Genomic DNA, 20,447 nt, shown 5'->3' with positions numbered 1-20,447 from the left:
ACACTCATGTAAAATAGCTTGTGGTAATTATTCAGTAAAAAAAAAGACGCTAAAAGTAGAGAAAGTACCATCCACATTTCTGTACATTCCTGTCCAAAATGTTGATGTTTTCCCTTCAAGTGGTTCAAGGTTGTAGGTCAAAAAGTTGGCTTCAGCTGGGTCTTCAATTGAGACCAGAGTGGCACCTGGAAGACACAGGGGAAGAAAAAATCCCTTAGAGATGTTTCACGGTGGAAATAATTTTCATTGTCCTGTTAACAAACTACTTCATGAGAACCCAGGAACAAACCTGAGTGTTAGAGAAGAGAGGGAGAATCCTCTCACCCAGTACCAGAGGTCTACATTTGTCATTGTTAGGTTTCATTGTTAGGTTTTTGTTGGCCACATGTCAATATACTTCCAGTGAGGATAAAGCTATAATCAGTTCTGCTGGAGAGTGAATGAGATCTCTGCATAATCCAGTGGGAGACCAGACACCAGACACCTTGCCACCAATGCTATAAACAACAGTGCTACAGACACATGAAGTCCAGCATAACCAATCTTTATCCCTTTCCCAAAGAAGGAAGTTGAGAGAATGAAACTGCACAACAGCTCTAGTTCAGTCATTTATTATCCAGACTAAAGAGCTTTAATTTTCAGTCCCATGGCATAAAACTGCAATAATCAAGTGGGAAATTAGATCAAGAACACAAAACATACAAATTCAATTAAAATAAGCTTTAGTGACTGCTGTGGATGAAACTGTTTACCTCCTATAAGGGTCAAAGTACAACACTTTTGTTGTTTTCCACTTTCATGGTCTTCAGGCCACAAAGCTCCCCTCATGCCTGATCCCACATGCATGAGACACAGTGTGGGCCATATGTAGACAGAGGTTTTCCATCACCTCCCAAATTAAGCCAATAATTGGATGCAACTGCCTTGTCCAACATTCGGACTATCATCGAAATCTCAAAAACACATAGCACATGTTCAGCTTCCCACAGTCAGTAAAACGAGTCAGGAATACGTGCTCATAAAGTAGGATACTCACCTAGTCGAAGACATTCTAAAGATGCCTGGGCCCAGTTTCTTGAAGATGAAGATTCAATGTAGTAGCAATGTCCTCGGAAAGGGATCCAAGACCTATGTCCTTCTGATTCAGGACACTTTCCTGGAAGCTGAGGGGGATCAGTGGGAGCTTGAACTGATTAAAAATAGTTTAAAAAAAAAAAAAAAAAAAGTGACTACTCACTTATATTCACTGCCTTTTGATTTTTGAGGTTTTTGATATTACAAGTTTATTCAATAGCAGGATAAACAGCAGATTAATGTGAGTCTAAGCTTTGCAAAATTTATCTAACATTATTGATATAAAGTGACAGCTATTCATTGTCATATTAGCTCTTTCTTACTACGTTTTTGCCCTAATTTTAAAGTAGCCCTATTCAACCTAAGTAAATTCTAACGATTTCATCTATTTAGCTCTTGAAATAAGCCCCAGCATCTCTAATGAGATATTGATTGTAATTGCAATGGTCAGATTCAAGTTCTTACCATCAGACTTTTTGCAAACAGAGAAGTAACTTTCATTGCAGAATCCTGTCCTCCAGACTCCAGTAATGTCAAGATAGACACAGCCTATTTTTTGCTTTGGCTCCCCTTTAGCCCATTTCATGTACTTCATTTTCCAGTTATCAATCCATTCATAATGTCCATTGGTCTGAGGAAAAAACATCAACCAGAATGATTAAATTCCATCAATCAACTCTGTCTATATAGTACTTTGTGCTTATAGGCTTGGGGCTTTTCTTAATAATAATATTTCTTAATTAAAAAATACAAGCATCTCAAACTTTGAAATTTTTGTTGTGACAAACAGTTGTTTATTGAGAAATACAGCACGGCAACAGGTACTGTTCAGCAAAAGGAAATGCAAAGTGTCATGGAGTTAATGTTGAACTTAACAATACCATTAATTTGGGACTAATAATATTTTCATTTAAAATAATTTTTGTGAGTGAAATTCTGATGACTAATTTTTGCACTAGCTGTTTCCCCAGAAGTTTCAAGACACAGCTTATTTTAAGTTGAAATAAATTTAAAACTGTAATAATTTCCCACCAAAGCTGATTTAACTCAGCGATTCATCCTGGTGATTAATGTTAGAGGCATATTTTGATTTTTGGGAATCAAAAATGTCGATTTATGTGTATCACAAAAATGTGATATGTGAACATGTGTTATGTTCATATAGTTGGGGTTATTTCATCTGCTCAGCCAAATGGAGTGTGTGGGACAAGGGTCTGTTCCGAAAGAAAAAAACATTGTATTTAAATATGCAGAAAGTATTAAAATACCAAACAACCGAGAAGGGGGACACAAACAAAATTAAACTATATAAACTAATTATTTTGCTAACTATCCTCAAAAATGTTAAAATATTCATAGTTATAGCACTTTCTTATATTTCTCAAAATTAGGTATCATTATTAAAATAGATGTTTTCCTCTATAAATTCTAAAATATGATGATTTCATATCACATATTTATCACATTTATACCTGATATATATAAAGAGATATTCCAAGATGTTAGCCTAATATGCCTTATTTGGAAGTGCACAGGGATATCATAGAAAAAGTGTGAAAAGCACATGCAATATATACAATTTAATCAGATTAACAGAAAAAGATGGATTCCTCTGACAGCACAAAGAAGTATTAAGGTCCAAGATATAAACAAATAAGCTAAAGTAAAGAGAGATGATAAGACTTTTCAGTTCCTGATTTGCCCATGAGAGAAGCAGCATCATGTTCAATTAGATTAATGTTCTTACCACATTACTGTTAAGACCAATCCACACAGGTACTCCATACTTTAATATCTTCAGCCACAGGAATGAGTGACTGTAGGGGTCTAAGATACTGGAAAGGTCAAACTGATTTTGTTTGCAGCTTTTTCGTGCATCCTCCCATGTCATTTTGGTATGGATGAACAAGTAACTACTATTCCCATAATGGATAATGTTGGATGGGGATGAAGTTGTTGAAGGCAGAAATTCAGCATCTGTAAAATAAAGGATGAAAAAAGATCCATCTACTTCCTCAAAATGGGGGTATGATTTCACTGTGGTTATAAATAGAACTAAACAAAAGTCTTCCTTCTTTATTTCATATTCCCTGATTCATAATCAGCATGGGTTAAATGCACTATTCTTTAACCCAGCATCAGTAGTAAAATTCAATTACAAAGCTGCAGAAAGGAAAAGAGATGCTTAAAGCAACCTCTGATGAAGAGTAAAGGAGCATTCTGGATAATCATCAAGGATAGTATTATGGAAATTAGGACTAGGTCATAACTTTAGTCATAAATTTTTTCATCTAATGAAATGGTTTGCAGAAACTGTTCAGCTTTTCAAGGATATTTTCCCGAGAAATAAAATGTTCACAGCCAACCAGGCCTTAAAAATTACTCACATACTTAAACAGATGCTAGATTTAAATATTATAATCTCTTTTTTTTTGGAGGTGATTTTGCTCAAGTTCAGTGCAGATGAGTTACCGTCTCACTCCAGACAGTTCATGCTGTGTGTACAAACCAGTATTTTCCACAACATGTTTTGAAAGTCAATGTGCTCAGAAAATTAAAAAAACTATGGAACAAATGTCATATCAAGGGTCATACTAGACACAAAGATGTAGATACAAATTCCAGTTCAGGAAAATAGCAACACATCATTTGCTGGGAAGGGTCAGATGAGAGCAGTGACTAACCAGACTTCTGACACGTTTGACTATTTGACCCTTTTGTTCCTGCCTGAAGAACAATTTGTGCATTTATCTTTACTAGAAGCAAAATTATGTTTAAATACACATATTTAATCAATTCCCTGGGGGGAAAAAAAATTTAAAATAAGGTTTTTTTAACTAAAAAGGGAAGTACCTGCATTAATTTGGCATATATATCCTCTGCTGTTATCACAACTCTGATCAGCCCACTTCCCTGCTTCCTTAACAGGTTTGTTTTTCATGGCAACACAATCAGCCTCGAAGCAAAGAGATACAACATTAGTTAAAAATAGCTAGAAAAAGCAGATAGGAACCTTTTGTCCCCCTTTACATCTTCAGACACAACTAATGCTGTAATTTTACTCTCATACCTTTTTAACATTTAAGAGCACAATTTTTAAGTTACACAAGTGGTGTGGAAGTTCTATTCCCCTTAAACTTCACAAATTTGTTACATTCTATTGCACTACATTGGGGTGAGAAAGAGGACCAGAGAAGTTCTAATATTCTCAGACCTCAGGCATACAGGATGGAGAGGAATCACAATATAAGGAGAAATTAGATCAATCATTGTAGAAAAGACCAGGTAACTTTGCCCCATAAAAAAAACAGAACCCTTGAAGTACAATGCAACAAATTATTGTTTCAAGCTCTAATGATACACACAGGTAAGTTAGAACAGCTCATGCCCAAAGGCACCCACTGCTCTGTCAGTACCATCCTTACTGTGACATTTCAACTTCTTTGACATGGACACAAGAGCTTGAAATTAGATTGGCACATATTAAATAAACAGTGATTAGTGCAAAAGCCTGCAGGGTTACAAGAGGCTTTGTGCAAGGAAACATATACTTATTTTATTCTGTTTACTTGTTTGCTTTTTTTCTGTCCACAAGAAGATGTTCTGATAATTACTTCATTTGTGGGTGAAAAGCATTGGGATTTAAATCTTTCAAACTGAACAGCTGTGTACTGATTTGTACTAATTATGATAACATTTTTGCTAAGATCAAATAAAAACAAATCTAAAATTTATGAAAAAGGGACTTAATAAGATGTCACATAAGACTTCATAAAAATCCTATTACTTAAAAAAAGAGACAAACTTTTTTTTTTTTTTGAGAAGTAGCATTTTCAAAATATTTTCCTTTTGAACTCCAAATTTTCCTCCTCCTTTAGAAATAAGAAGCTCACAGATGCTAATTTCAAACACATGGAAAAATGTATTATATATAAGAATATAATTTCTATATTAAACACATAATTCAAGAGAAATAGAGTTAGCACTATAAAGTGCTGTAGTTCCAGAGTACAGAACTACTACTATCTACACACATATGATCAGAGAGAAAGGAACTCTGTGACCTATCAGATCAGTTTGACAGAGTAGAGACAGTGATTTTCTAGTATTTGGGGTGTTTTCCCCTTGTATAAATTGAATGGCTGTCTTTTTATAGACTCATGTCCTTTCTGCAACTGTGACTGGCAGTATTCCCTTATTTGTTTATATGTGAGACACCTGTTTCAGGGGAATGTTTGTAAATGTCCCCTTGCAAACTACATTCCAGCTGGGAAACCTGCCAAGTTCCATCACAGCTGCCACCAGAGGATTAGGAGGATGCTCTCATTGTTCTTCTTTTGGGAAAATGCCATGGGGCAGGAGAACCACTGCCCTCTTTACACAGCCCATGAGAAAACACAGGCTGAGCACAAAAGCTGTGTAGCCTTCACAAACACAGAGAACTGAAAACAGAAACAAGTCTTTGCATGAGCACTCCACAGATCTTGTCACCAGCTGGTACAGCAACTGCACAAGGGCTCAAAACCATTCACTCTACCTGGATTTATATTCAACATGTGTACAAGCATGAAGGCAGTAAGTCAAGCAGCAATATGTCTAAAATCATCACAAATGCATGAATCCAGTCTTAGGAGAGGTGGGAATTGTTCTCTTTTCCTTAGTATAACAAGTGATCTGAAAGGAGGAAATGGCCTGAAATTGTGCTAAGAAATTGGCATAACTAGATTGGATATTAGGAAAAAAATTCATTACCAAAAGAGTATTCAGGCATTGGAAAAAGCTGTCCAGTGGTTAAGCCACCAGCCCCAGAGGTATTTAAAAGATGTATAGATACAGCACTTAGGGACATGGTTTAGTGGTGGCCTTGGAAGTGTTGTATTAACAGTTGAACTAAACAATCTTAGAAGCCTTTTGCAACCTAAATGATGCTGTGATTCCATAAAAGCAAATTTCTGTGAACAATCTGTGATTGCTATTTACCTGGCCGCTATATGCATATAAATCCATATGTCCTGATGGGAAGCCTTTGGCCCAGTTTGTAAAGTAAACCCCTGTTCCATCTGTCCAGAGGAACCTCATTTCATGATTTATATCATTTAATCCAATCCATGTCTCAGTGACAAAATCTTTTAAATGGAAGGTAAGGAAAGCTAGAATAAAAAAATGCAAAGAGAAAAAGAAATATTATTAATTTAGGACATTTGAAATTTTTGGCTTCACTGACTGAGATTGGTGGTATTAAATACTTTTCCTGAAATACTGAACACTCCACTGCTGGTAACACAAGCAGGTGAGATGAAAAGGAGATGAATGTTGAGTTTGATGAACTGGAAACTAGATAGATAACTGTGGACTTGGGAAAAATCCTTCATTAAAGTATCTAAGCTGGTACTGGAATGAACCCCAAAAACATGACAGAAATAGTTTTGATAATATCCCAGGACACTTTTGAATCCTAGTTCAAGACATTAATAGCTGTGGGGACCACATACATTTTTGATAATCCCACAAGAGTGGTTGCCCCCAGTGATACAACAGTACCACCAGGTCCTGACATCAGTGTATCTGCACAAGCAGTGCTGTTCCAGAACCAGGAGAGTGTTTCTTCCCTCCCTGGACAGCTGGACAGTAGCCTGCACTGCCTTGGCAGGCAGAAAAATGAAGGGGAAATGAGTTCAGATGAGACTGAACAGAACTATTAAATACAAGCAAATAAATTATCACAGCTTTGCACAGTCCAGGTGGATGCTGATGTGTCTTAGCTACAGTGGCTAGGTCAGCTGATATTCATCCATTATGAGCATTATGAATTGTATTCAATCCACTAATCCATGATTCATTGAATGTGGTGATAAAATGGATATACCGTGTCTTCTGCCAACTGCTGCAGTTATGGTTATGAATTTTTTTCCTCTGAAAATAATAGATTAATTTCTGCCTGCTGTGTTAATCATTCACCTTCCTTTGTTTCCTTTTTCCCAACCTGGAAATGAAACTTGAGATAATTTTAGTAAGGAGGTAATGGTAATATTAAAGGGGATCTTTATTTGAAGGCCTTCAGAGGCAGTTATGGAAGGATGTCCACAACAGCCCACACCTTCCCCCTCCCCCAGGGGTGAGTACATTTTTATAGGTTTTAAGAAATTAGCATAATTGATAAAAGCAGCAATAAGGAGGACAAGTGGTGATGCAATTCCCACACCAGGTCAAGCCTGTTCTCTGGAGTCCCTCTTGTACTTGGTCAGTGAAAATGGGTTGCTCTCAGCCTTGGTTCCCGGGAAGAGCCACAAAAGCACTGAGTCTTGTACCCTCTGAGGGTTGGAGCTCTGGAATTTGTTCTGTCCTGCTTAAGGAAAGGCCATGGAAAAGTACTGGGAAAACTGGCCACTAATACAATGAACTACAGAGCTACAAATATATGTGTGAAGAATACAAAGAACATAAAAAAGAAAAAAAAGGCAAAACCTAAATGGCATCACCTTCAGCATTTTTAAATGTATGCATCTTACTCCTCGAGGAATGAAACCTGTAGGTTTCTTTGCCAAACATTAACATTGTTGTTCTGCCAGAAGCTGAAAAGGAACTCAAGCCTTTATGCCTGCACTTCCTGCAGTGATAATAGTTGTGTGCTAATAGCTCCATTGCTCATTTCTCTTACCTAGAATTCAAGTCCTGTGCATGAACTAACCACCTGAAATTTGCACTGCAGAAATTACATAGGATAAGAATATAACTGTTTGAAAGTTTGATTCTACAGCTCTTCACAAGTGGAGAACATAATTAGTACTAAGTTCTTATCAACAGCTTAAATTAAAACGATTGAATTGCTCAGACTTCAATGAATTGTTTTACAATGGCTGAGTTTTCAGTGTGCTCTCTTGTGTTCACAATGTGTGTTTTGCAGCATCACATTCACACGTAGGATAAAATAGTATGCCTTAAAAAAGGGGTCTGTCTATCAAAGTCAATCTAACATCTCTCAAGGTCTTCCCCCATTTTCAGTTTGGACATGTGCCTTGTTTATTCAAGCATGAGGCAGCTTTCCCCTGCTCATCTCCCTGGGGCATGGATGCAGCTCTTGGGCTCATTACAAGCTCCTCTAGTGAAAAGAGTGGCACTGTGTGGTGAGCTCTGGGCATGTGCATGAGCTCTCTAGGCTGTTTGAAGTTGCCCACAGGTAAGTTCTCATCCTAAAGGTGTTCTGCTTGATTTTATAGGAGAGCCATGCAGCAAGTTAATGCCACCTCATGAAACCACATTGTTTGGAATGGAAATTGCAGGGTCCAGCTGGCATCAGGTACAAGCAGGAAAAGACACTTCTTTGGCTGCCAGGACAATATACACATATATATATCTCTGAGCCAGGACTAAAATTTGGTAGATTCAAGTGAAGACTTCATTGTAGATTTCTAAAAGTTATATGTTTTGGAACAAAAATCATATGTGCAACCATTATTCAAATCTGTTTGTATTCAGACAAAAACCCCAGGCATTCTGTAAGGATTAAATGTCATCTCATGTAGTTGTTACAAAACTGTGCACAGTACCTTGCACTTGTTCATTAGGGATCGAGGCCAGGTTTCCTCCTAAATTCATGCAAGCTGTTCGTGCAGCATGCCAAGTAACACGTTCCTCTTCTGTAGATCCAAATATTTTATAACACTAAAATATGAACAAATTCTCTTTATATTATCTTTACTCCAATATCCCTCAACTGATGATCGCTGTTTTAAACAGAGCAGGATGGAGAAAAGGCAGCAAAATAATGCATTTATCTGAAAAAATACATTGAACTTTAAATGAGCTTTTTCATTACTCCTGGTCCTATATAAAATTAGAAGTCTCATTAAAACGTTTTGCTCAACAGCTAGATTTGATCTGAATTCCCTAGAATATAAACAAATCCTGACTTTTCTATAGATAGATAACAGTGCTAAGTTGTGTGTGACTGAACTTAGCCTGTCTGATTATTAATTTTATTCTACAATGTTAGTAAAGTTAAGGAAGACAAAATGTAGTCAGTAAAAAGCATTACAGTTTGGTTAAAAAACACCAAGATCAAGGCATCAATACTTTAGGAACTCTGACTAAATGTGTATCAAAAGATTTGGAGAGCTAACTAGAGAATTGTCTTTCATCAGCTGCTACTGAATTTGCTTCATTAGAAGCATCAGAAAAGCACTTTTCCTGCAAAACAATGGATGGGCAAACAAAGCAAAGCATGCATGTGTCATAGCTCTCTGCATAAAAATAACAGTATTTTGTATCAATAAGAAACAGTATGATTTAAAAATTCCCTTGTTTTCTCTTTAATGCTTTGCCAAAGGTCCAGCATGGACCGTATTTGTTATGGTACCTTATTACGAAAAGAAAGCCAAGCTGGACGACATCCTCTTGGAGTTGTAAGTGTTGTTGGAGGAACAGTTGAATTAATGGAACTGTTGTGTCTTTCACATATGAAGGGATTTGGATAGCCACAGTTTATGTCATTCCAAAATCCTGGGTGTAAGATAAATGGGGAACTGTATGACACCACATCTCAAGTTGGTTAATGGAAATCAGTTTCACTCATTCTCACATACAGTGCTTTTAGTTGAAAGATAAGATCAAAGCTGTCTCACAGTTTATTATTATTCAATATCAGTGTCTAGGAAAAATATGTCACTTTATACACACTGTAATTACAGAGTGTTAAAAGCTTTTTAGAGCCAGGTACCAGAAATTTCATAGTGACACATTAGGTCAATATTAATAAAAAATATAAACCAGCAATCACAACCACAGACCTCTAGCCACAGACCTCTATCAGATCCTCCCCATGTTAGGCTAAAGGTAAGCACAAGAGTACAAAATTATTAAGTCCTGTAAGTAATACTATGGTCTACTTCAATAGTTTTTGGAAAAGAGAAAAAAACAAAAGGAGGAACAGGTGCTTTACAGAAGTAAAAAAATATTGTCACATACACACACACAAATAATGAAATTAATGAAAGAACATACAAAACTCACCTAAATTCTTATACATAACTACACAGTTTTCATCATTATTTGCAAAGTTTGGTTCATGTGGTGCCCATGCCAAATAATTCACTGGAGTGCCATCCATCCAGCTGAAGAAAAACAATCCAAAAAAATGCTTCTTTAACATAAAATAGAACTTCTTCCATGTTAAAGAAGCAATTTTTCAATATGCTTAATATAGCTGTTCATAGTAAAGTGTACAAATTGCCTCTTTACTAGTTGCATTAAACTTATTCTCTGCTCAATGACATACAAGGTAACATACAAACATTGAAAAAGATGAACATTCATGTAAGATTAGGCAATGAAGAACAAAATTGTAACCAGGAAAATTATTAAACATCTTTCTAGTGGTCTGCAAGTGACAGAGGTACCCAGGTTCATCCTTCAGACACATGCACAAGGTACTTAAAAGTATATCCATCTTAGGGTCTCTACAAAACCAGAAAGGCAGAAACACCTCATTCTCAGAGGCTCACCTAACATTCTAATCATCCTCTGGAGGTCCCTCATTGTTACTGTGGACTATAAGAAGAATTGAGAACTACTAGGCATCTCTCCAGACACTTCAAACACAGACTGAACTGAATCTGAATAAATATCACATGCCAAAACCACTATGGTGCTGCATACTGTCATTCAGAAAGGCTTGCAGAAAACCTGCTTGACCTCACTGTGCAACAGCTATGATGGTTCTAGTAAAAGAAAATAGGTTTCATTTCTTCCTTTATTAGACTCTGTTCTCAAGTTAAGGATGGGAAAAAGGAACATTTTTACCAACCAGAGGTCTTATACATTTACAGCTCAGACATCGATTTGTATTTTCAGTATAAATCACAGAATAAAGAAAACTAGAATTCCCAAATGAAAATTCAAAATACACTAGGTCCAGTGTAATTTTTCATCTGTCTTTGAGTGAATTTAGGAAACATTAAATATTTCTTCTGGATAATCTAGACCTAAATTAAGATGTAATTAAACCACTTGAGAAGATAATCATGTTTAAGGCTCAAGACTAGCTATTACCCACCTGGTACGTTGGTCAATACTCAGTTGTAAACCAATGAAATATGCATCCTCTTTGCCATTTTTCAGTATCTAAAATGAAGAAATTAGTATTTTACAAATGTCCTCTATTGTCACATAAAATGTTACTGATGGGTAATATACCTCTAACTGACAGAGGATATGAACTGGATATATTCTCCAGCTACATTTAAGTTAAAGCAGCTCACAGCAGTCCACAGTCAAACTTCACCATTGGTCAAAAGGTGTGGTCACTGTATCAACACTTCTCACAGCTTCACCTGAAAGCCACTGAAATCAGCACCTATTGCACAGTCTCTGCAGTGTACTTTATCTCACTTGCAAAGTGAGAAAAAAAAATTTCTTGCAAAGACAAGCCCCTATGTTTTGGATATAAATTGATACATGTCCTTGTGTCTTCTCACTGTCACTCTTCAGCCAGCTCAGAAAATGCTCTATGTAGTTCAAATACAACAAATCAGCATATTCCTGATTAAAAATGAGTTGGCCTCAGGCAGCATAAAAAGCAAACCACTCCAATGATAAAGGAAATAGGATTTAAAATTTTTTTTCTCATGGCATAATCCATGCCCCAGTTTCCTCTAGCTCCATAATTATATTTTCACAACCAAGGAGGCAAAGGAGCAAACTTGAGGACCAAAAAGAGACCACTAGATAGGCTATAGCCCAGATAAACAGACAAGATCTAAAGTTTGTTAACACTTGTTAGTGTTGCATGTAAGTCAATTTCTGCTTTGATCCACTACTTCAGAAATCCTACACAATCACGGCTCACCAGTGTAACACCTTTTGCTAAAAAGAAGCCACAGATCCCTTAAAAATTAGCATTAATTTGTTCTTCATACTAATCTGGCTTAGTGTAACTGTAATTTCACCATCAAAACTTGTAGGGAAAACACCTTGGTGGAAAGGATTTGTGCCCATGCTCACTTGTTTTGCATGGTTTATACCATAATATTAATGGTTTTTCTTACATATCTCCAGAGGAACTTCCTTTCACTTTCACTCTCAATGACAGAAAGGTCTCCAAAGTTCTTTTTGCAGAACTCACGACCCTCTTCCATAGGAGCAGTCTCTGTGCTGAAATAGTACTGTTTATCTTCATGTATGATCCATCCATCCTCAGTAGTCTTGTATTCTGTAAGATAATTGCCAAGCTAACTATACAGATCCTGAGATACAAGACATCCTCCTTGATAAAATTTTAACAATGCTTTTGAACACACACACACACAAAGAGCAGTAACACCTACCGGGTGCAGGAGATTCTGTTGGTTCAGGCTTCACACTTGCCCCTGTGAGAAAAAAAAATATTTATTATGATAACATATTTTCTGTCTGAAAATAATATATTTACTGTGACTGATAGGCATGTGTTAATGCTGACATTGACTTTCACAGTTAGCAGTGGATTTGACACCAAAATGTAGAAGAAACTAAATAGCCAAAATCTCTTATTTCTTGTATCCTATTCAATTTTAAATATATAGTCTTGTTCCCTGAGGTTATTCCTTACATGCAAGTATTATAAATACCTTGAACTTTACCTGAATCAAGTAAGTTTTTATTCATTGAAAGCAGTAAACCTGAATCAAGTAAGTTTTTTATTCATTGAAAGCAGTAAACCTTATGTCCCAAAGCATTAACTCTGTTAAGACAGTTGTCCTGGATCTCCCACTCTCTTTTCCCCTGGTCACAAGTACTTGAATTCTGGCTTTAACCAGAGGCATCAGGAATGCAGGCTGGGTTGTTATCTGATGTTGTGCCCTAACTACTACAGAGTGAGGTTCTTTCCATCTTTCTCTGGTTGACAGTAACTTCTACCTTGATCTTAAAAATTTCCCTAGATAAATTCTCACTGGAAAAGATCTCAAGAATTTAATTGGTCCCTTATGAAAAAAGAAAAAAACAAACAAAAAACCATACAACTTTAGACTAAAGAATTCCCTTTTTTGTTTTTACTATGGCATCATGAACATGGCATCTTGGATGTCAGCAACGGTATCTCAGGAAAGCAATTTATTATTCAGGAAAACTCTGTCAGTTTAGGCTTAACAATTAGTTTTGTGCAAAAATACAATCTCACAATAATGACATCTATTAAAAATATCTATGCCTAAAGAATTATTTTACCAATATAAGGCAGAACTGATATTTATTGTCAGTAATCTAATGCAGCATCTTTATTTTGCTCCTCTCCATCCCACTGTAAAAACGCAGTAAAACACTCAAATGTGCACTTTCTAAAAAGCTCAAATTTAAATAAATGCACTGCTAGTAGAACTCAAGTGTTCCCTAAATTATAAATGTTGTCTTAATGTCTTCAGTAAATAAAAAGCATCCAAACACATATCTCATGAGAATTTAGCAAGTAATCAACATGTGAATATGGAAATAAAGTATCTCAAAACCAGGCCCCATCCTGAAGCAACACATTCTTAGCAGACAAAACAGCACCTGAAGCAGGTGAAGGGGGGATTTTTCACACATTAAAAAAACAAGTATGTGAGCTGATTTGCAAACTAATTTCTAATAACTTGAAACTCAACTCAGAAAAACATATCCATAATAGGATTTTCTGAAGAAGGCATGAATTTTCTAACTGAAAAGTAAAATGTGAACATGAATATTCGAAGTAACATTCCCAATTTATCAAGTATCGCATTACCCTTTTTGAAATCATAGAGAAAGAGCCGTGAGAAATCCCAGCAAGGTGCTAAAGGCTCTGCATCTTTAAATATCTCAAAAACATGGAAATCCTTATACCACTATGATGTTTCACATTTCACAGGGAACTATTCTTATAAAGGGCTTTTGAAATCCTCTGTTTCTTAAAGTTAAAGTAAAAATCAACTGAATATATCTTCTTATTTCATTACTGCACAGGAGTAAGCAATACCTCTTCTTATTTGGCAAATCCATCCATACATATAATCACAGTGCCTGTCATTCCAAAGCATGCTGTAATCACCACTGATCTCTGTACAAAGTTCAGCTCCTTGATAATTATTTGGCTCTCCAAAGCCCCAGTTTTCATACCTCACCTACGACAGAAGAAGTTTTGTGAAGATTCTGTTATATGGAAATAAAATAAGGGAGAGAGGGAGGAGACAGCATCAAAGCACAGACCTAAAAATTGTTCCTATTGTCAGGTTAAAAATTTAGGTATGAGAAAATCAGAATTCTCCTGTTCAAATGGTGAAATTTCAAACTTTTTTTCAGATAGCAAATAGATTGCAGCTTAAGTAACAGTTATTTTTGTTCACACTGGGAAGAATATCAATATTTTCTATGGGACCTAAATTCTAAATTCTAAACCTAAAATACATTTAATAACAATATTGTGGCACGCTACATTTTCATATTAATTAAATACACAATATGAGTAAAACAGGATATTATTCAGATATAATGAAAATGTTGGCATTTGCCTCAGCAAAGTATTGCTGCTATTCTAATTTTCCTATATAAAATGAAATTTCAGGTGTCTGTACTGTAAATTGCCATCAATATATATTGACCAACCTTGCATCAAGTACTCCTTCAACTCTAAAGTCACTATTGCTTCTACAGTTTTATACCTTAGTTTAAAGTCCAGCAACTCAAACTAGCATTAAAAAAGTGTCTCTATCTCCATGGAATGTAAACCATGGATACGCAGATAATAAGCAAAGAGAAGAACAACTAAAGAAAAACTACTTTATACAAAAAACCCTTGCATTTATCAGAACATCCTTTTAGTGTACATGTGTTTAGTTTCCTTGTTGATTCAATATGTATCTTCTTATCAAAAATCAGTATGTTTTAGCCAAGAAAAATCAAGCCATGAACTTTATATTCATTAGCTTTCCTAGAGAAAGCAGGATACAGAGGGTTGTGATTCACAGAAACCCATATTCTGAACACACCTGAGAAGCACAGGGAATGCAAAATAATAGCTGTGGAAAATTTAATTACTCACTGGAGATCCATCACTCCAAGCAAAGCCATCATCAGGATTCAAGTAATATAAACCCATCCAGAAAGTCTGGTGGTAATAGCCATTGTTTCTAAAAAAAACCCAAAAAACAATACTAATAAGTGCATTAAGGGCATTACAATATGTTTTACTATCTATCATTTAGTACAGTTAAGAGTTCTCTTAGGAGAACTTAATGCTGTTAAAAACAATAACAACCAAGGTGAAGATAAATTAAAATGCAGTTGTTTCTAGTTGTTATCATTATAAATTAACTCAGATTGAAATACAGATCAAGAAAATTACCTGTACATACAACTCCTGTACATAAAGTGGCTTAATACTTTTGTATAATAGTTCACTGGCTACTGTTGCTCCATTTCTCAACTCCTCATTTTCTCTGTAAAGGCACTTGCAGTTTTCAGAGAGTTACTTTCTGCAGTTAAATCATTCTAAAAATATCACCTCCAACTAATGAAGACACACTTTACTGATTTACCTGAATATATTCAGTCAATTTGTGACAACGAAGCATCTGAGACCTCTTCCTTACTGTAAAAACACAGCTAGGATTCTACTATGGTCATAGCATTTTGCAGGGGCAGGATGTTTCAGTCTTGGTTAACCAGGGATGTACAATTCTATTAAACTGTTACCATTTTTGTACACTTACTTGAAAACAACTGGCATCTGTAGTAATTTTATAACATCAACAACTCCACAGTAAATAGCTTTACTTCAGATGATAAATGTTGCATTAACTAGATACCTTGCCAATGCCATTTCGGCATTAGCTTTTGAGGTTCTTGCTGCTAGTCATACAACTCCTGCTATTTCATCAGCTCTATGCTTTTTCTCTCTGACACAGACACAGATACAGAATGCAGACTGGCTTATACAGAAGTAAACACATACACCTAAGAAGAAATATTTGAGAAAGATGAGGAGGCTAATTAGAGTGAGCTGCCGACCAGCCAGGCTGCGGATACTCACGCGATGGAACGCCATATCGCGTTCTGCTCCTCTTTGCCGTTAATGGAGGCCAGATCTCCTCCTATGGATCGGCAAAACTCCTGCGACTCCAGCCATGTCTTCTTGTGCTCTGCTCTTGAAAAAGGCTAAAGAGACCATCAGACAAAACAGACCATATAGGTCACAAGATCAAGAAATATTAGCTACCCAAAAGCAATTAATTTACAGCTGTATTCTGTGGGGATTACAGAAACTCTGAGTACAGGGCTTAGGAGTGTTCTCTGTGAAACACAGCTTGGAATGAACTTTTTAAGTCAAGTTAGTGCATTGCATTGCTGGTAGGAGCAAGACAACAACCTTAAGCTTAACAGGACTGGAAATTAAGAACAGAAGGTCAAACCTGAAGGTTATTCTTTAACAGAATAAACAAACCCATGAGCATTTCAGTAGAAAGGAGGGAGACTTCTATATATAATGTGAAAAAAAGATTATGAAACAGTAGGACACAAAAATACCAATTTTTATTGGGATCACAGAATATTCTGAGTTGTAAGAGACCCACAAGGATCATCAAGCCCAACTCTTAAGTGAATGGCCCATAAAAGGATCAAACCTGCAACCTTGCCATTATAAGCACCATGCCCTGACAACCTGAGCTAATCACATGTATGTGAAGCAAACAGAAATTACCTTAACGCAGAAATAATGAGCATACTTACTTTGAAACAGAAGCTAATATGATTGCTTGATTCCCAACCTTCTGGACACTGGGGAATAGGAGTTGTTGTGGGAACAGGTGGAAGTGTCACTCCTTCTGCCCACACTTTGCATATGAAATTTGCCTTTTCTTCACATTTTACTACATCCCATAATCCACCTGCTATTCCAGTCCTCATGGCAACACAACCTGGCTTTCTTCCTGATTGTAAACAGGAATGCACAAAAATGCCATTTAGGGTGTTAGGAGAAGCTAGAAAATTTCATATTCTATCCTGGCAGAAATAAAGTTGTTGTACATAGTCAAAAATGTTTCTAATGTTAGAGTAGGTGCCCAGGAGAATCATAAAAGTCATCAGAAGGCTGTAACACCTCTCCCACAAAGAGAGGCTGAGGGAGTGGGGCTGTTCAACCTGAAGAAGAGAAGACTCCAGGAAAACACTACCATGACTACTCAATATCTATGGAGTGCTCATAAGATGAAGAATGACTTTTTACTGGAACTTATAGTGACAGAATAAGGGACAACCATTTTAAAATGAAAGAAGGTAGATTCAGAATGGGCATAAGGAATGAATTTCTTTATTATGAATGTAGTGAGTAACTGGAACCTGCTGCCTGGAGAAGTTGTAGATGACTCATCCATGAAAGTTCTCCAGGTCAGGTTGGGTGAGGATTTGATCAACTTGATCTAGGGGAATGTTTCCATGGCAGGGGGTGGGTACTAGGGGATCTTTAAACGTTCTTTCAACACAAACTGCTCTGTCATTCTATGGTTCTAATTAATGAATTTTAAAAGAAGACAAAAAAATCTTAGTTCATCTACTCTGACATACTAAATTATGCCTCATACCAAATCACCTACAGTGACTAACTCTAGCTAGATCATAGCCTTGGATCCAACAAATTCTCCCCTAAAACTGAAGATGTGGTTAGAGTTACTTTCTCGATTTTTTTTTTTAATTTGACTTACAATTTTCAAAATTAACTAGGTAGTTAAGCCTACTATTGGCTTCACGGTCTACATGGCCTTACCACCTCACCTGACACATTCAAACCAGCAATTAGGTACTGAAATTAAACAGAATCAGAGGACCTCCTGAAAGGCATATGCAACATTCCAGAACTTTGAACAACAACAATCACCCCCTTTCTGATGTGATCATGTCAGAGATTAAATGACCTCCCATTGCTGCATTTTGGCCCTCTTGTCCTACCTTACATTCCCATCTTCTCTAGGACTCAGAGATGCTTCATGCATCTGTGATCCCGCACACTCAGAACGTGCAGTGAACAAGTGAGCCATGAGATATGGCTGGACAGGCAGGACTCGCAAGGACGGTCACTTGAGATTGCTCCTCCAGAGCAGTACGGACACAGACTTCCCCAGAGCAGTTGCAAATCAGAAACTTGATCTCAATGTAAAGTTTCTTCCCAAAGTCATACCAAAAACTCATTTCAGCACTAGGCAGCAACTTAGCAACCGTGCTGGATTCCTGGGGAAAGCAGCTGGATGTATTTGAAAGCCATTGGCCATTATGTCACCAAGACAGTGCTAAAGAAAAAACTTCAAGCACTGAGCGACTCATTTCCCTAGCTGAACTCATTAAACAACACAGAGTCATACCTACCAGGCATTTCAGAATTCCAGTGTGTAAATAAGACAGATTCACCATTAGCCCATTTGAACATTCCCTTTTCTTCTACATTTGAAAGTCCAATCCAAAAGTATCTTTCTGTTCTCAGCCCAACCAGGCTGGTTAGATAGGCTTGTTCATATCTGTTTAAAATAAATCAGTCAATAAATTAATGCTGTTAAAATTGTTTATATTTATGTTAAATTTATATTTATATTTATGTTAAAATTATTTATATTATTCATACTGTTAAAATAATTTATTTTTTAAAGTTCCGAAAGGCTTGTTATTTTCTCAGAATTACTGCTGCACCTTCCTGAAAGCATAGTTTGGATGGATTTTCTTTAGCAAAGACTATAACAAAACCATTAAATAATAGATATTTTTTTAGCTTCCATATCAGTGTGTTTTGCTTTCTTCTCAGATGCCCAGTGAATAATGTGGCTTAATCATGGACCAAGAGGAAACTGGTGGTAAAGAAGAAACCTGACATGTCTTATGTTTTATACCACTGTATTTTGTGAGTTTCTAGCACTCCTGTATTTTATTACTTCTTGCTTCAGACAATCTGAAAAAAGAACCTCAGCATTACTGAAGAAAGCTACAAAAAGTAGAAGCTAAAGTAGTATGATACTAAATTATAAAACAAAGTCACACCGTAAATTAGATCCAATGATTAAGCAAGACAATTATATTTAGCAAACAAGCCTATGTAGAGGCAAAGTCTGTCATAGTTCACTGTGGTGTTTAGACAAACAGCTCTTAAGAAATCAGAGCAAATAAAAAAAATGTCTCCCCCTAACAAGGTGTGGTCTGAAGGCCACATTAATGTTAAAACAATTTTATGGCAGCTGCAGTGCTACCTGTTTAGAGAGCTACCATTCATGACAGCTGGAGCTTTCACAGTAGAATATAACTACTTTGATTATATAGAAACAAATAAGATTATGTAAAGCATCAAGACATCTGCAAGAAAAATGTTTTGTTTCTTAAACCTTCTATATTTCCTATATTTCAAATAAATTAAAGTGTACCTCTTTTACAGAAATTTTGTATATACTGAGCCCTGGCTGCATTGTGACAGATTTTCAGGTACCAAGTGCTTTACATCATTTGATTTCTCACTTAATTTTTTAAAAAAGTATCTCAGTTCAAATAGCAGATAGTTGAAAATTCTATCCTCTTGCTCATTTGTACTACCGTTTTAAAGGAATTCAGAGCCATATCTGTTTTTGAGATTAAAGCTACTTGATTTAATAATAAAGATTGGATTCTGTATTCCTCACTCAAGTTAGTGACCGCAATTAAGAAGTAGAAGATACAGTTCTACTTTTTATTTGACATAACCACCTACATCAAAACTGATTTCACTGCCATAACCTACTTTCAGTATAAACCAGATTCCTGGATTTGAATTTACATGTAAAAACTGTGAACAGTTCTTTATTGACACATAGCTGTCCTCTGAAGCTACATTTTTGCCCACATCAGAGACTTTATTCTGATATGCATGTGATGCTAGAAGCTGAATCCTCAAGTGACCCCGCTCAGACAAGTAGACATTTACTTACCTGTCTTCAACAGTTGCTAAAAAAGCCTGATGCCTTCCACAGGTTTGATTTGCTTGAGAAAATGTTACAAATGTATTTCCAATGAGGTAACAATAAAAACCATGTCTTTTCCAGCCCTGTCAAAATAGATGTGATCACATGTAGGAAAGGGAAAGGGAACCAACAAAACAGAAAACTGATTTATACCACCGTTACCTAACCACTAGACAAAGAACCAGTGTAACTGAGAAAGGTCAGAGTGGGAACAGGCAGGATCAAAGCCTTTTAGAATTTTGTTTCACAAAACAATTTTTCATATCTAATAAATTTTCAATCAGTGTATTCCACTCAAAAAGGGATGAGAGGCTTTTCTGTGCACCTTTTGCACAAAGAACAGGATTATAACCAGCCCATAGGCATCATGCAATCACAGGGATGGTCTTGAAAAGCAAACTTCAGGTTGAATTTTCA

General features: G+C 36.3%; 1 protein-coding gene across 4 annotated transcripts in view; it reads right to left on the bottom strand.

Annotated features, from left to right (window-relative positions):
- The window catches only part of LOC111924161 (macrophage mannose receptor 1-like), a 60,756-nt gene that overhangs the window by 4,861 nt on the left and 35,448 nt on the right, over window positions 1–20,447 (bottom strand). For all 4 annotated transcript variants that reach the window (XM_086859216.1, XM_023920248.2, XM_023920246.2 and 1 more), the window contains 18 exons: window positions 19,998–20,113; window positions 18,421–18,569; window positions 16,792–16,991; window positions 16,094–16,218; window positions 15,104–15,191; window positions 14,042–14,186; window positions 12,396–12,437; window positions 12,117–12,280; window positions 11,126–11,193; window positions 10,084–10,184; window positions 9,431–9,573; window positions 8,622–8,736; window positions 6,055–6,224; window positions 3,928–4,030; window positions 2,822–3,051; window positions 1,540–1,705; window positions 1,037–1,189; window positions 69–185 (listed from right to left, as the gene is read on the bottom strand). In XM_086859216.1, the coding sequence (XP_086715342.1) occupies window positions 69–185; window positions 1,037–1,189; window positions 1,540–1,705; window positions 2,822–3,051; window positions 3,928–4,030; window positions 6,055–6,224; window positions 8,622–8,736; window positions 9,431–9,573; window positions 10,084–10,184; window positions 11,126–11,193; window positions 12,117–12,280; window positions 12,396–12,437; window positions 14,042–14,186; window positions 15,104–15,191; window positions 16,094–16,218; window positions 16,792–16,991; window positions 18,421–18,569; window positions 19,998–20,113 (2,395 nt within the window). The remainder of the gene's footprint in view (window positions 1–68; window positions 186–1,036; window positions 1,190–1,539; window positions 1,706–2,821; window positions 3,052–3,927; window positions 4,031–6,054; window positions 6,225–8,621; window positions 8,737–9,430; window positions 9,574–10,083; window positions 10,185–11,125; window positions 11,194–12,116; window positions 12,281–12,395; window positions 12,438–14,041; window positions 14,187–15,103; window positions 15,192–16,093; window positions 16,219–16,791; window positions 16,992–18,420; window positions 18,570–19,997; window positions 20,114–20,447) is intronic.

This window comes from Cyanistes caeruleus, chromosome 1 (genome assembly GCF_971803275.1).
Source record: "Cyanistes caeruleus chromosome 1, bCyaCae1.hap1.1, whole genome shotgun sequence".
Lineage (NCBI taxonomy): Eukaryota > Metazoa > Chordata > Aves > Passeriformes > Paridae > Cyanistes > Cyanistes caeruleus.
The sequence above is the reverse complement of the archived record's forward strand: the minus strand, read 5'-3'. Positions and strand labels throughout refer to the sequence as shown.